General features: G+C 50.5%; 1 protein-coding gene across 11 annotated transcripts in view; it reads left to right on the forward strand.

Annotated features, from left to right (window-relative positions):
* LOC117881392 (myomegalin-like) overlaps window positions 1-13,411 on the forward strand; it is a 162,662-nt gene that overhangs the window by 76,198 nt on the left and 73,053 nt on the right. For 5 of the 11 annotated variants that reach the window (XM_034778578.1, XM_034778573.1, XM_034778576.1 and 2 more), the window contains exons 1-5: window positions 3,229-4,691; window positions 8,115-8,234; window positions 11,396-11,515; window positions 11,758-11,850; window positions 12,019-12,237. In XM_034778578.1, the coding sequence (XP_034634469.1) occupies window positions 3,555-4,691; window positions 8,115-8,234; window positions 11,396-11,515; window positions 11,758-11,850; window positions 12,019-12,237 (1,689 nt within the window). In that variant the 5' untranslated portion in view covers window positions 3,229-3,554. Of the gene's footprint in view, window positions 1-3,228; window positions 4,692-8,114; window positions 8,235-11,395; window positions 11,516-11,757; window positions 11,851-12,018; window positions 12,238-13,411 lie in introns of those variants that run through there. The other 6 variants (XM_034778579.1, XM_034778581.1, XM_034778582.1 and 3 more) reach the window with 3 other exon arrangements.

Below are 13,411 nucleotides of genomic sequence, written 5' to 3' on the forward strand. Positions count from 1 at the left end.
GTTCGCCTCCCTGTCCACATCCTCATCCAAGATTTCTTCCTCCTGGCTCAGTCCACTCTCAACTGACACACGAGCCACCGAAGTATCCACAGTGCTCTTCGCAGTGGATGTGGAGTGGCCTCTGAGTATCGCATCCAGCTCTTTGTAGAACCGGCAGCTCGTGGGCGCAGCACTGGAGCAGCGGTTTGCCTCCCACACCTTGTGGTAGGCGTTCTGCAGCTCCTTCACTTTGACCCTGCGCTGCAATGTGTCCCGGTCATGGCCCCTTTCTGTGATGCATCGTGAAATCTGTCCGTAGGTATCATAATTCCTACAGCTGGAGCGCAGCTGTGAAAGCACTGCCTCCTCTCCCCAAATGCTGATGAGGTCCAGCAGCTCGGTATTGCTCCAAGCAGGGGATCGCCTGGTGCATGGAACAGGCATGGCCACCTGGAAAGATGTGCTGACACCACTGCACGCGTCACCGAGCAAACAAGAAGGGGACTTTCAAAATTTCAAAGGAATTTATGGAGTGGGGATGATGGTTGGTCACCTGAGGGCAGGGCAGTAGAGTTCAAACCAATGGCCAGAGAGATGAGAACAGGCATTGTGAAACAACTCCCAGAGGCTAATTGTAGCACTGTAATTGACCACGGTGTCTACACTGGCACCGCGGTGCGGTAGCCCCGGCGCAGAAAGCTCTACGCCTCTCGTTGGGGTGGTATTTTTTAAAGCACTACAAAGGTGCAGTTTCTGTGCACTAAGTGGCTTGGCAGTGTGTACACCTCGGGAGTTACAGCACAGAAAGCTGCTTTACTGCACAGAAACATGCCAGTGTAAACAGGGCCTTAGATTGTAAGTGTCTTGGGGCAGGACTTGAGGTCTTTAAACCATGATTTGAGGACTTCAATAACTCAGGCATAGGTTAGGGGTTTGTTACAGGAGTGGGTGGGTGAGATTCTGTGGCCTGCGTTGTGTAGGAGGTCAGACTAGATGATCATAATGGTCCCTTCTGACCTTAAAGTCTATGAGTCTATGAGGACTGTCTCTTTGTTGTACATTTGTTGTACACCTAGCACAATGGAGCCCTGACCTCTAGGTGCTTCTTTAATGCAAATAATCAGTGATAATACAACTGGTGTTAATTGGCTGTCTTGTTGGCAGTAAGCTCATTTGGAACAACTCCTTTCATGCCTAGCTTGGTGTGGTCTCTCCAGTTTGGAACCGGGGCACAGTGTTGGGAGTTGGTCTGAGGAAAGCTTGCACTGCAAAGGATCACTCCTGTTTCCACTAGTGTCAAACCAGCACACTTAGGGTATATCTGCACTGCCTACGTTACAGCACGGCCGAGACATGGGCAGTGTAGTCATACTTTATCGCTGGGGAAGTGCTCTCCCTGCGATTAAAAAACCCCACCCTGAACGAGCAATGGGAGCCCAGCTCCCGGCGATAAAGTGCTGTCTATACTGGCGCTTTTCAATGCTAAAACTTTTGTCACTTGGGGGGTGTTTTTTCACACCCCTAAATGACTAAAGTTTTAGTGCTGAAAGTGGCAGTGTAGACACAGCCTTAGGAGCTGTTTGGCTGCTAGAAGTACTGGGTAGAGTGGGTGCTGGTATTATGCAGGGCTTTGGGATAGTGGCACAGGGAGCTGTGTGAGCAGATGGTGAGTACATGACAGCATAGGCACCGACTCCGTGGGTGCTCTAGGGCTGGAGCACCCACAGGGAAAAATTAGTGGGTGCTCTGCACCCACCAGCAGCCAAGCTCCCCCTGCCCTGTCCTCCCTCTCCCGAGCGTGCTGCGTCCCCGCTCCTCCGCCTACCTCCCAGCGCTTCCCGCCACCAAACAGCTGTTTGATGGCACTTAGGACTTTCCAGGAGGAAGGGATGGGGGAAAGAGTGGGGACTTGGCACTCTCAGGGGAGGAAGTGGAGAAGAGGCGGGGCAGGACTTGGGGGAAGGGGTGGAATGGGGCAGGGCGAGGGTAGTGCAGGGGTGGGGTCAGGGGTGGGGTCGGGGTCAAGCACCCACCGGGAACAGTGGAAGTGGGTGCCTATGTATGGCAGGTGGATCTAGGTGCTGCAGGGTGTTGGATGCGTTGGCTGGAGCCTTGGGAGGAGGGAGCCACTGCTGGTTGGGCTTGGTTGGTAGATAGTGGTCAGCAGCACATAGGATTGAGCGTTGGGCAACTCTTGTCTGCATGTGATGCTGGGTAGTATGAGAAGCCCATTGGTAAATATGGCTGGTGCTGGGGGTGTGCACAATGGTGGAATGTGTGGCTGGCACTGATGTGTGGGTCGAGTGGTACCAGGGCCTGCTGGTAGCAGGAGGCTGGTGATGTGTACGTACCGGGTGCTGGGTGACAGGTGGGAAGTGGCACACAGTAGCTGGTGGCTGGCAGTGGGTGAGGACACGAGGTGAATTGTGGGTGCTTGGCACAGCGGGTGGTAAGAGGCCCTGGCTGCAGGGAGGTAGGGCAGGTGGCACTGCATGACATGGTAATTGGCTGGGGGTGCAGCAGGCAGGGCCGGCTTTAGGAACTGCGGGGCCCGATTCGAATACCCGGCGGCAGTCTGGTTCTTCGGCGGCACTTCGGCGGCGGCGGGTCCTTCACTCGCTCCGGGTTGTCCGTGGCACTGAAGGACCCCCTGCTGCCAAAGACCCGGACCGCTGCTGGCTGAGTAAAAAAAATTAAAAAGGTGCCTAAGGCGTGGGGCCCGATTCCGGGGAATCGGCCTAAAGCCAGCCCTGGCAGTAGGGTCACTGTTTGCAGAGCGCATTGCCTTGGCAGGGGGAGCACTGGGGTGGGGGTGGGCTCTGTGTGGCACTGAGGATCCTGTTTGGCTGCTGGGTTTTGTGCTGAATCTCCCATGAGAACTGGGACTGGAGGGGAGCGGGAGACTGTACCGTCGTTTGGCCCGCTTTGCATCGCGGCTTCCTCTGCGCACGCGCTACTAGGCTGTGGGCAGAGGATGGAAACTACAACTCCCAGAAATCCCGGCTGGGCGCGCATGCGCGGCGGAGCCATCTTGCAATCTGAGCCGTAATCAAAGAGCCCCAGTGGCAGCAGGCGCCTCGCGGGCGGCGGGACGTGTCGTGGCGGGTTGCTGCCGCCTCACGGCCGGTCGCGCCCTGCCCTTCCCTGGCCTCGGGCCGCGCGCAGCCCGGGCGGGGCCCCGAGCCCAAGCGGGGAGCCGGGGGGGTGGGTCAGGGGTCACCAAGGGAGGGGCTGTGGGGTCAGGGGGACTCTGGGGTAAGCTTGAGGGGTCACTGGGACAGACTGAGGGATCGGGAGTGTTCCCCAAGGGGGTCAGCCTGTGCGGTCAGTGGGACCCTAAGGTGGGGTCAGGGATCTCTGGTGGCAGTTTGTGAGATTGGGGATCCCCCAGGGTGGGGGACAGCCTGTGGGGTCAGGGATCCCTGGGGGCAGCCTGTGGGGTAAGGGGGATTCTTAAGGTGGGGGGAGCCTGTGAGGTGAGGAGGTCCCAGTGAACGCCCCCAGGAGATATATTGAGTGAGCAGAGAGGACTCCCTCAGCAGGCCTGGGCGTGGGTCTGGGTGCTAGAGAGGAAGATGAGGGAGATCTGTAGGATTTGCGCCCGGGAGCTCTGTGGCAACCAGAGACGCTGGATATTCCACACGGCTGCCAAGCTCAACTTGCAGGTGCTTCTCTCCCATGTCCTGGGCAAGGAGCTCTGCCGAGATGGCAAAGCTGAATTTGCCTGCAGCAAGTGTGCGTTCATGCTGGACCGCATCTACAGGTTTGACACAGTCATCGCTCGCATCGAAGCCCTCTCCATCGAGCGTTTGCAGAAGCTGCTGCTGGAGAAGGATCGCCTCAAGTTTTGCATTGCCAGCATGTATAGGAGGAATAATGAAGACTCTGGTATTGATGACAAAGTTGTTGGGGATATGACTGTTGACATTTCTGGCCTGCCTGATGTCAGATACACCGCCCTTCTTCAGGAGGACTTTGCCTATTCTGGATTTGAATGCTGGACAGAGCATGAGGAACATATCCCAGAACTGCACAGCTGCCACACTTCGGAGAGCATGGGTAACCGCCCAAGGCGATGCCGTGGTTGTGCTGCATTACGTGTTGCAGATGCTGACTATGAAGCAATTTGCAGAGTCCCACGAAAGGTGGCCAGGAGTATCTCTTGTGGTCCTTCCACCAGGTGGCCAGCTAGTGTATGCAATGAGGAATCTTCTGTATGTGAACCTATAACTGCTGACTTGGCAAGTGCCACGGTGCCTGTGGAAGAAGAAAGCATGGAGGAAGGGACTCCTGGGTCCTCTGTTGAATCCTTGGACACAATGGTTAAGGTCAGCCCTCCACGACAGAAGGATGAGGAAGCAGACAAAGGTGTAAAAGGGAGTGAGAAGTGTGATGATTGCTCAGATGCCCGTACCACTCCAAACTCGTCATTGTATGGGAATAGGTTGGAGCTAGCCCTTAGGCTGATCAAAGCTTTTGACTACAAGCCTGTTCAGAGTCCCAGAGGGAGCAGGTTACCTATTCCAGTGAAATCCATCCTGCCATGTTCCAAGCCTAGCCATGACCTGGTGGATGGAAGTGCTCTTCTTGGCTCAGTGAATGCTGGTTCTGGTTTCCTCAGTGCAGCCACAAAACCCTTTCCCTTGGAGCTTTCTGACCTGCAGGAGCTGTGGGATGATCTCTGTGAAGATTATATGCCACTTCGGGTACAGGTAGAGGTCAATGTGCAACATTAGTTTAAAAAAAATACTGACCCTGAGACCACTGTGGATTCAGATGTGCTGAGATCATATGCATAGCTAAATGTAGCCAAACTCAGGCTAGGAATAGGTAGCTGCCTTTTAACTGTACCCCCTCTATGCAATCCGTTCCTTTTCCATTACCAGGTATTGTCTTCCTGCCGTGTTTTGAAGAAGTGAGCCCTCTGGATCTTGGTGCCTTCACATCTCTCTCTCTCTCTCTCTCTCTCTCTGCTGCTCCTTCCTAAGACTGTAAACTAGTGTGGGTCTGAGTTTTAGTTTGCCTCTAGTTTCCTCCCAAGCAAATACTGCTACTTTATTTTTCCTTGCTCCTCTCTATAACTTGGTTTAAATTGATAAGTTCCACTAAAGGAAATATTGTAAGTTGTCAGAGACCTCTTCTAAGTGCTGATTTCTATTGGCCTTTATAACTGCTTTGTTCTGATGTATCAGGAATCTTCCTCCTCCCAGACAGAGTCCTAAACTATAATCCTCCTTCTAAGGATCAGTCCTCAAATGCACACAGGGGTACACTGGTATGTTACCTACAGAGACTGTCATCTTTGAGATGGATTTGCTTCAGTGGATGATTTTAGGGCTAGCATTCTAGATACTTGGTTTGTCTCCTGATCCGTTAAAAAGTTCAAGTGATTAGTGGCAGATGCCACCAAAGAGCCTGTGAGTTGAAGACTCTGCTTTCAGAGGAGTTCTAGGTGTCTTGCCCACTGCGTACATTCCAGTCCACTTATAGCTCTGGATTTTCTCTGTTTTGCCAGGCTTTAAAATCCTGATTAGCATGTGGCCAGAAAACTACACCTGTAACTACTTTACCTCTTTTCTAATGAATAGAAAGCCCCAGTCAGCTTCAATTCAGGAATATCCATGTCAGTCTAATTGTATTGACATTAGCAGTCTTGCTGTCTAATGTGCCTGCTAGCCTTAGGGACTAGAAAGATGCTTGTTTATTACTATGGCAACTGTAGTCAGTGGATACATTTCCTATTCAGTGGCTGATTCTTTTCCTAGTCTGGCATTTTCCAAAGACTTGTACTCTTTCCGCATCAGCTATGATGTGGCTTTATTGACAGGCTAGAAATTGTGCTATGGAGGAACACAAACTGACAAAAGTAATAAATTCACTGCTAATCCACTTGTAGCTCATGATTAAAGATCTGCTGACACCACCTGAAAAACCTCCTAGTGAGGGACAGTGCTGCAGCTTCTGCCCTATCCTACGGTCTCTATATCCCTCACTGCTCATTTTTCATTACTGGGGACATTTGTACAGTATTAAGAATAAGATTTTTTTTTTTCTTAATGCACATCTTTCAAGAGTGGAACAAACATTAATTTGTATATGGATTTAAATGGCTTGGCTTTCTCTCATGTCTTACTATCTTTGTTACATCTCAGAGTTACTTACAAAGGGTTTTCTAAACGCGAGCCTTTGTCACATGTCTGTTTCTGCAGTGATTCATCATGTTGAATTTGCAACTTCCCATTTCTTACCATGGCAACAAAATGTTATCACCAGCACTCCACAGATTTCAGTGCTGGATCTGGCAGAAGGAGAAAGCTCTTACTCACACTCTGAATGGCTTTAATGCTAGAAATGGAAAGTCAGACAGTTGCCAGCAAAGTAAATAGTTTTTGTATAAATGTTTTTTTTCCCTCCTTTTCCCCAGTAGGAAAACTACTCTTCAAGAGCCAAATATTGCGCTCATTCCATTAACATGAAAATCTGCCAATCATAGGAGTTGCGTTTCCCTAAGAAGCTGATAGGCTTCTTGTCTTTGGTCCTTGCCTGGAATAGCAATCATTTTAGGTTCATTCATCACAATTAGAATGTCTCAGAGCATTAAGATCTGATAGGCAGATGACTTCTTAGGCCTGGTTGGCACTGGCATTTTCTGCAAAACATCAAAACCGCTTTCAGCCTTGCAGGCTGCCGAAAAGGCACAACTAAAGAGTTACAGTCTGCCTTCTGTAAGATGTGCTAGCAGCAGCCCCGTCTATGCTCAAGGGCCCCTTGTCAGGCCAGGTTGAACAATGTGCAGGGATGTCAGAGTGCAGAGCTTTATTAAAACCTTACCCGCTGTCCATGGCACTTGTTCAGAAGTGATTGCTCGCCCCGTCACTTACAGCACTAAATATGCTGTCAAGCAAGCAAAGGCTCTTGTCCCTGCTGAGAACTAGATCTAGACAAAATTTCAAAGCTCAGCCAAAATTATCTGCTGATACCTGAAAGAGTGCTTCTCACCTTCTAGACAGTGGGTCTGAACTCAGCCCCAAAGAGCTTACAGGCCTAATTAGATGTGAAGGAGTGAGACAGTAAGGAGGGCTGATGACAGAAGAGTCAATCAAATTATTATATGATTACCCAGTGATTGCTGGCCACAGCATGCTGCACTAAGGAAGGTGTGATTCTTTTTCTTTGCTTTCCAAGTAAATTGATGTCTGTCTTGGGTAACTTTTTCAGGCCTAGTGGCAGGAGTGAGTGGGGGGACCTGAATGAGAAGTGTTGGCCTCATGAATCATCTGAGAAAGGGCATTCCATGCATGTTGCGGGAGCAGGCAACGATATTTGTGGATAAAGTAGGACATTGAGGTTGACATCACTGGGAGTGGAAGGGGCAGCGCAGAAGGTCATCAGCTAAGTTATGGAGAACTGTGAAGGGTGATTACAAGAATCTTGGACTGGACATTGTGTAGATAGGAGCCAGTTGAGTGATTCAAAGAGGGTGGGAAATAGGTTCCAGTCCTGTGGTGAGGAAGGTGATCTTTGCAGCAGCATTTTGGATGGACTGAAGGGTGCCAGGGAGGCCTCTGAGAAGGAGGTTACAATAATAGGGACAGGAGGTAAGGACCTGAACAAGAGTGTTTGCTGTCAGGTTGGACAGAAAAGGTCAGATCCTGATGATGAAGTGTCAGGACTGGCTGGGTGTGACGGCAAGGGAGGAGGCAGCGATTATCCTGCATTATGGGCTGAGGAACTGGTGGTGATCTAAAGTGAATGGAGTTTCAGAAGGAAGCTAAGTTCAGCTCTGGCCATGTTAAGCTGACCGCAAAGCACGCTTGAGGGACAGGATTGGAGTGGGGGAAGTAGATTGGTGAGTCGCTGGCTGGAGATGGTAGTTGAAGCTGTATGAACAGATGAGGTCACCCAGTGAGAGGGTGTAAAGGGAGAACAGTGGGCCAAGAACAGACCCTTGGGAGGGGAGGAGGAACTGCCAGAAGGTCCCTGAAGGATCAGCCAGACATGTAGCAAGAGAGGGTGGAGGTGCACGTGGCAGGATGTTGAGAAGGCGGCTATAATCCACGTTAGGAGGGCTACCATCACTCTGAATAGAAACAAGGCAAGGACTCAGGCCACTCACTTCTCTTCTGTCTCTCCAGAATCTGCCTGAGGACCATCAGCAGCTGACTCAGTGTGACCCTGTGGCGAGTGGGCGTGTGTCTGAATCGCATGCTGCTGAGCTGCAGGACAAAATCCAGCAGTACGATGCCACCAACAAGGTATTTGTTCACTGGCTGCACATTCAGCTCCTTGAGGATTCTCACCCACCTTAATTAGCAATAGCCATGAAGTATCATTGAAGGCACTGGAAGTTGCACAAACTGAGGTGGTGCTATTGGCCTTCAGCCAGGCTAGGAAGTGCTTCCTTTCCTATAGCTACGCTATGCAACTTCCTTCTTTATGCCAGTTCTAAAGCAGTGTTTGAAAGACCTTCCCCTATGCAAGGGGGCCTCCATAGAGCCATTGGAGGAAAGATGCCTGCATCCCCTAGCTCCACCCACTGCCTGCCTCTCCCACTCTGGCTTCTTGGCTGCTGCTTCTCTATGGCAGGGGTGGCCAACCTGAGCCTGAGAAGGAGCCAGAATTTACCAATGTGCATTGCCAAAGAGCCACAGTAACATGTCAGCAGCCCCCATCAGTTTCCCCCGCCCCCAGTGTCTCCCATCTGCCAGCAGCACCGCTGATCAGCACCTAACCCTCCATCCCTGTGCCTCCTGCCTGCCGTGATCAGCTGTTTTGTAGTGTGCAGGAGGCTCGGGGGTGGGGGGGGAGCAAGAGCACGGCAGACTCAAGGGAAGGGGTGGGGGCCTTGGGGGAAGGAGTGGAAGGGCCTTGGGGGAAGGAGTGGAGTGGGGACTGGGACAGAGCCAGGGGTTGAGCAGTGAGCACCTTGTAGCACACTGGAAAGTTGGCACCTGTAGCTCCAGCACCGGAGTTGGCGCCTATGCAAGGAGCCGCATATTAACCTCTGAAGAGCCGCTCCAGAGCCACAGGTTGGCCACCCCTGCTCTATGGTGAGCCTTCTGCAGGCAGAGAGGGCAGCTGGCCTCCTTTAGGTGTGGGATGAAGGAGGTCAGCCTGCAGAGGGGCCCACCCTGGCATGCTTTTAAAGGGCATGAAGTAAAAATTAGCTGAACAAGATGATGGCCAACCTAGTGGCAGGTTAAATGAATACACATGGGAAGGCATAGCTGGTTTTATATATGCCCATTGTAGTGCTGTAAATTAACTGTAACCAATCAGGAAAACACCACAGAGGTCTTTGTGAACAGCTCCATGCAAACTTCTGCTCAGCATGCAGCAGCAGGCAAAATTGCAAAGAGAGTTTAGCAGTGTTAAGAAAGGGATGGTAAAACCTTGTCTGTTACAGTGCCCTTGTATAAATCAGTTGTTGTCCATAGCTGAAACACTCGAGTTCAGTTTGGCCAGCCATGCTCCGGAAGGATAACTCTGAAATAGAAAAGGTCCAGAGAGCAGCAATGAAAATGATTAGGGGTGTGGAATTAAAAAGACAAGGGCAATTTAGTTTCAAAAGAAGCCAAATAAGAGGTAACGTGCCAGATATATAAATTAATGAGCAGTAGAGAAGGTCATTTGGGAGTATTTGAGGACCATTGTGGTATCAAGGTCATTATAAATATTTACCTTCTCATAATAAAAGATGATGTTTAAAAGGCAACATTTAAAACTGATTAAAATAAACACTTTTTTAAAGCAACTTATTCTGTGGAAGTCACTTCCACATGCCATTATGGAAGGAATTGCTCAGCGGGATTGAGAAAAGATTTATCTTCTATTACACTAGTGAGGATGAAAACATAGGAGGTGCTTTGGCACTCATGTTTCAGGCCATAAACCAGCCTTCCCCTCCAGCCATGATGTTGCAAAACTTCTGTGTGGCAGGGGAAGCCCTAATCAGCACCTGCCACTCCAGCCCCACTCAGGGAAGTGGGTTGGGGCTGGGCAACTAGCATGGACTGGCCCCACCTGCCAGCCTTGTTAAAAGGGGCTAAATGCTTGGGAGGCAGTGAATCCGGAGGGTGGGGCAGAGACCAGGAGGAGAGAGTAGGCTCAGAAGGAGCCAGGAGCCTGCTACCCTGTTGCTACTGAGGCCTGTGCTAGGCCAAACCTGTAAATACTCTGTAAATAGTTGGAGCTTGGTGGTGGGGACTGGGTACAGGAATAAAAAGCATGGTTGTTGCACCAGCTTGAAGTGGTCCTGACACACTGGGGAGCGGGCCCAGGAGGCTAAACGCAGCGGGTTGCAGTGAACACCCTGTTACATTCTGTTATGTGGATTTCACTGTGTTGAAGCCAGGACACTGGGCTGGATGGACCATGTATTTGCTCGAGTATGGTGTTACCTAAATCCAGGCAGTTGCTGCAAGAGTGAGTGGCTGGCTGGATAGTGCTACATGGAGAAAGGCAGGAAGAGTGTAAATATGTAACTGTAATGCTCTAGCTGTAGTGGGTGAGTTGGAGGGAAAGGAAGTGGTTTCTGGGATATGTGGGTTCCATTTTGGAGGTTCCAGATATCCAGGAGTGCCATGGGCTGGAGCCTCTCTTTTGAAGGGGTTGGAGAAATGAGTAATTGAAACTGGGATTGGCATTAGGCAGCTGAGTGTCGGAGACAGTATAAGACAGAGTAAGCAGGGTTCTCCTGGTGGATGCACAAGGTGAAGGGATGCATAGGGTCGGAGGCCAGGATTTCAACCCCTCCTTCAGACTGGATCACTGGGGGCTGGAAGCACAGGTGCTGACTTTCCAAAGTGCCGGGGGGTGCTCAACCCCCAGCTCTGCCCCAGGCCCCACCCCCACTCCACCCTTCCTCCAAGGCTCTACCCCCACCCTGCCTCTTCCAACCCCTGCTCCACCCTGCCCCGCCTCTTCCTGCCCAGTTCCATCTCCTCCCCCTCCCTCCCAGCCTCCTGCATGCTGCGAAACAGCTGATTGCAGCGGGCGGGAGGCACATGGAGAGAGGGTGAGACACTGATCCACAGGGCCTGCCAGCAGTCAGGAGACGCTGGGGTGGTAGGAGGGAGCTGATGGGGGGGCTGCCAGTAGGAGCTCAGCACACACCATTTTTTTCCCCATGGATTATCCAGCCCCAGAACACCCACAGAGTCGGTGCCTATGGCTGGAAGTTGGCCTCAGCCCCTGTGAAAGAAGGGAAGGCCTTGCATTGCCTTGTCGCTACTCTCTCCACCCAGCTTAAGAGCAGCAGAGCCAGACTTCAGAGGGAGCCACGTTGGTCTTGATCTGGGGGAATAAAGAGGAACCTCTGGGCTCTGTGGACCCAGTATGGTGTGGAGGGATTCTTAGGGGCAATTCCATGAAGTTTGGGGCTTGGTAACTAAACCGTTGTGTTCTCTGTGTTCAGTTGCTGCAGGAAAAGCTAAATGAGATGAATTTTGAATTAAAATCTGTCCAGGAAGCATCCCAGAGACAAGAGCGTACAATCCAGAGTCTGAACGAGGCCCTGAAGAGCAAAGAAAGTGAGGTAACTAGCACTGTTGAGGAGGGCCAGTGCTGTGCCCTTGTATAGGAAATGTGGATGCAGGGAAGCATGCTATTCTAGCAGCAATTCGGAGGGAACCCTTCAGCCATCCTTGGACTTTGCTCATTTCTCCTGGTGACTTGTTTCTGTCAAAGCACTTACAACAGGCAGAGGCAATCTGTGTCCAAGATTCCTGGGTGTGTGGGGCTTGCTAACGATTGGGTGTCCTATCCCCTATCTTGCAGACAGAGGAGCTGTACCATGTGATTGAAGGGCAGAATGAGACCATGGCCAAACTACGAGACATGTTACATAGAAGCCAGCTTGGACACTTGCAGGTACGTCCCTGTGGGCCCCTCCATCCCCCAGAAATGAGGGGCCTTTGCCTTTAAAGAAAATTGAAAGGCCTTGGGTCTTTCACTGTCACGGGCTCCTTCATTGTTCTGAACAGCTCTTGTGAGCTTACACTTAAACACACTCACATTTCTGTTCTTCTCTCTTGTCAGACCTCGGAGGGTCCATCCCCTTCCCAGCAGCAGCAGCACATGGCACTGCTAGATCTGCAGAACACGCTCTTCTGCACCCAGCTGGAGATGCAGAAGCTGAAGAGGGCTCAGCGGCAGAAAGAACACCAACTGGCTGAAGCCAGGAGAGCTACCCTGCTTCTAGAGGCTGCTGTGCAGGAGGAACAGCAGCTGAAAGAGGTGTCATGGAAACACAATCAGGTACGGCATGCTTCAGGAAATGACAGTAAAGTGTTTTTGCATATGAAGACAGCAAACCACTGGCCTTCATAATGCTTCTGTTAGCTGAATGCCTTAAGTGGGTCTATTTCCTGTTAGCTTACATTCAACAGTACGTGTACACAATCAGTGCAGGGACTGAATACAGTGGATCAGTAGTGTCACTTACTGGTATGTTTTAACTGGTGCAAATGTCCTGTTTCTTTTTGTGATGCTATACTCCTATTTCTCCAGTGGATTAGCCAGGGTGGACTTGAAAACTTTAAACTTCACCTCTGGCTAGAAGAGGGGATTTAAAAAAAGGTTCCTACATACAATTTTTCCTGTGTATCGGTTTTAAAGTTGTACAATCACTGATAAATTTTCACTTTGCGGAAGTGCAGTTAGGGAATTGAGTGCAAACCCCTAATTCCAGTTGCTTGTCAGTTTCACTACCAAATTTCATGTGATTGGACCCACTCTGATAGTGACTTTCTGAAGAAGTTAAGAGTTAGTGCTCTGTTCTTGCACTGGGCACAAAATAATACATAGAACTAAAGAAAGAGGCATGTGGCTGGTATTCCGTGTCAAGTGGACACTTTGGTGAGATGGATGGATTTAGAGTTTAAAAATCACTAAATGTCTCTGTAATTTCAAAGAAGAATGCTTTGGTGGCTGTGCTGTACAAACTCCTACTCAGCATGTAGGTAAGTAATCAGATGTGTCTATGTGGAGATGTATTAAACTTCTTAGCAATGGAGGTAGAGAATAGGAACCCCCCACTTGAAACATACTCAGCCACGGTCCACACTGACATCTGTCCATGCAGCTGTGAAAACCCTATCCCCATCTACATGTGTGCTACACATGTACTGAGCCTAGCTTCCATAAGCTGAACCACATGAAGATATTCTTCATCGGTGCTCCATCCATATGCTTGCTGAAGGGTTAGCATCCCCTTCTCCTGCGGAAGGAGGTCAGGCTCTCAGTTTTCTGATCTGAATGACAGCAGCCTATAACAGCTGAATCCTACTGAATCCCTGTTGTCCTCTCCTGCAGCCCAGCCTGCCCTTTACCTTGTGAGATTCAACAGGATAACGTGCATCTGAAGAAGTGGGGTTTTTACCCATGAAAGCTTTTGCCCAAATAAATCTGTTAGTCTTTAAGGTGCCACTGG

The sequence above is a fragment of the Trachemys scripta genome, chromosome 8 (genome assembly GCF_013100865.1).
Source record: "Trachemys scripta elegans isolate TJP31775 chromosome 8, CAS_Tse_1.0, whole genome shotgun sequence".
Classification (NCBI taxonomy): domain Eukaryota; kingdom Metazoa; phylum Chordata; order Testudines; family Emydidae; genus Trachemys; species Trachemys scripta.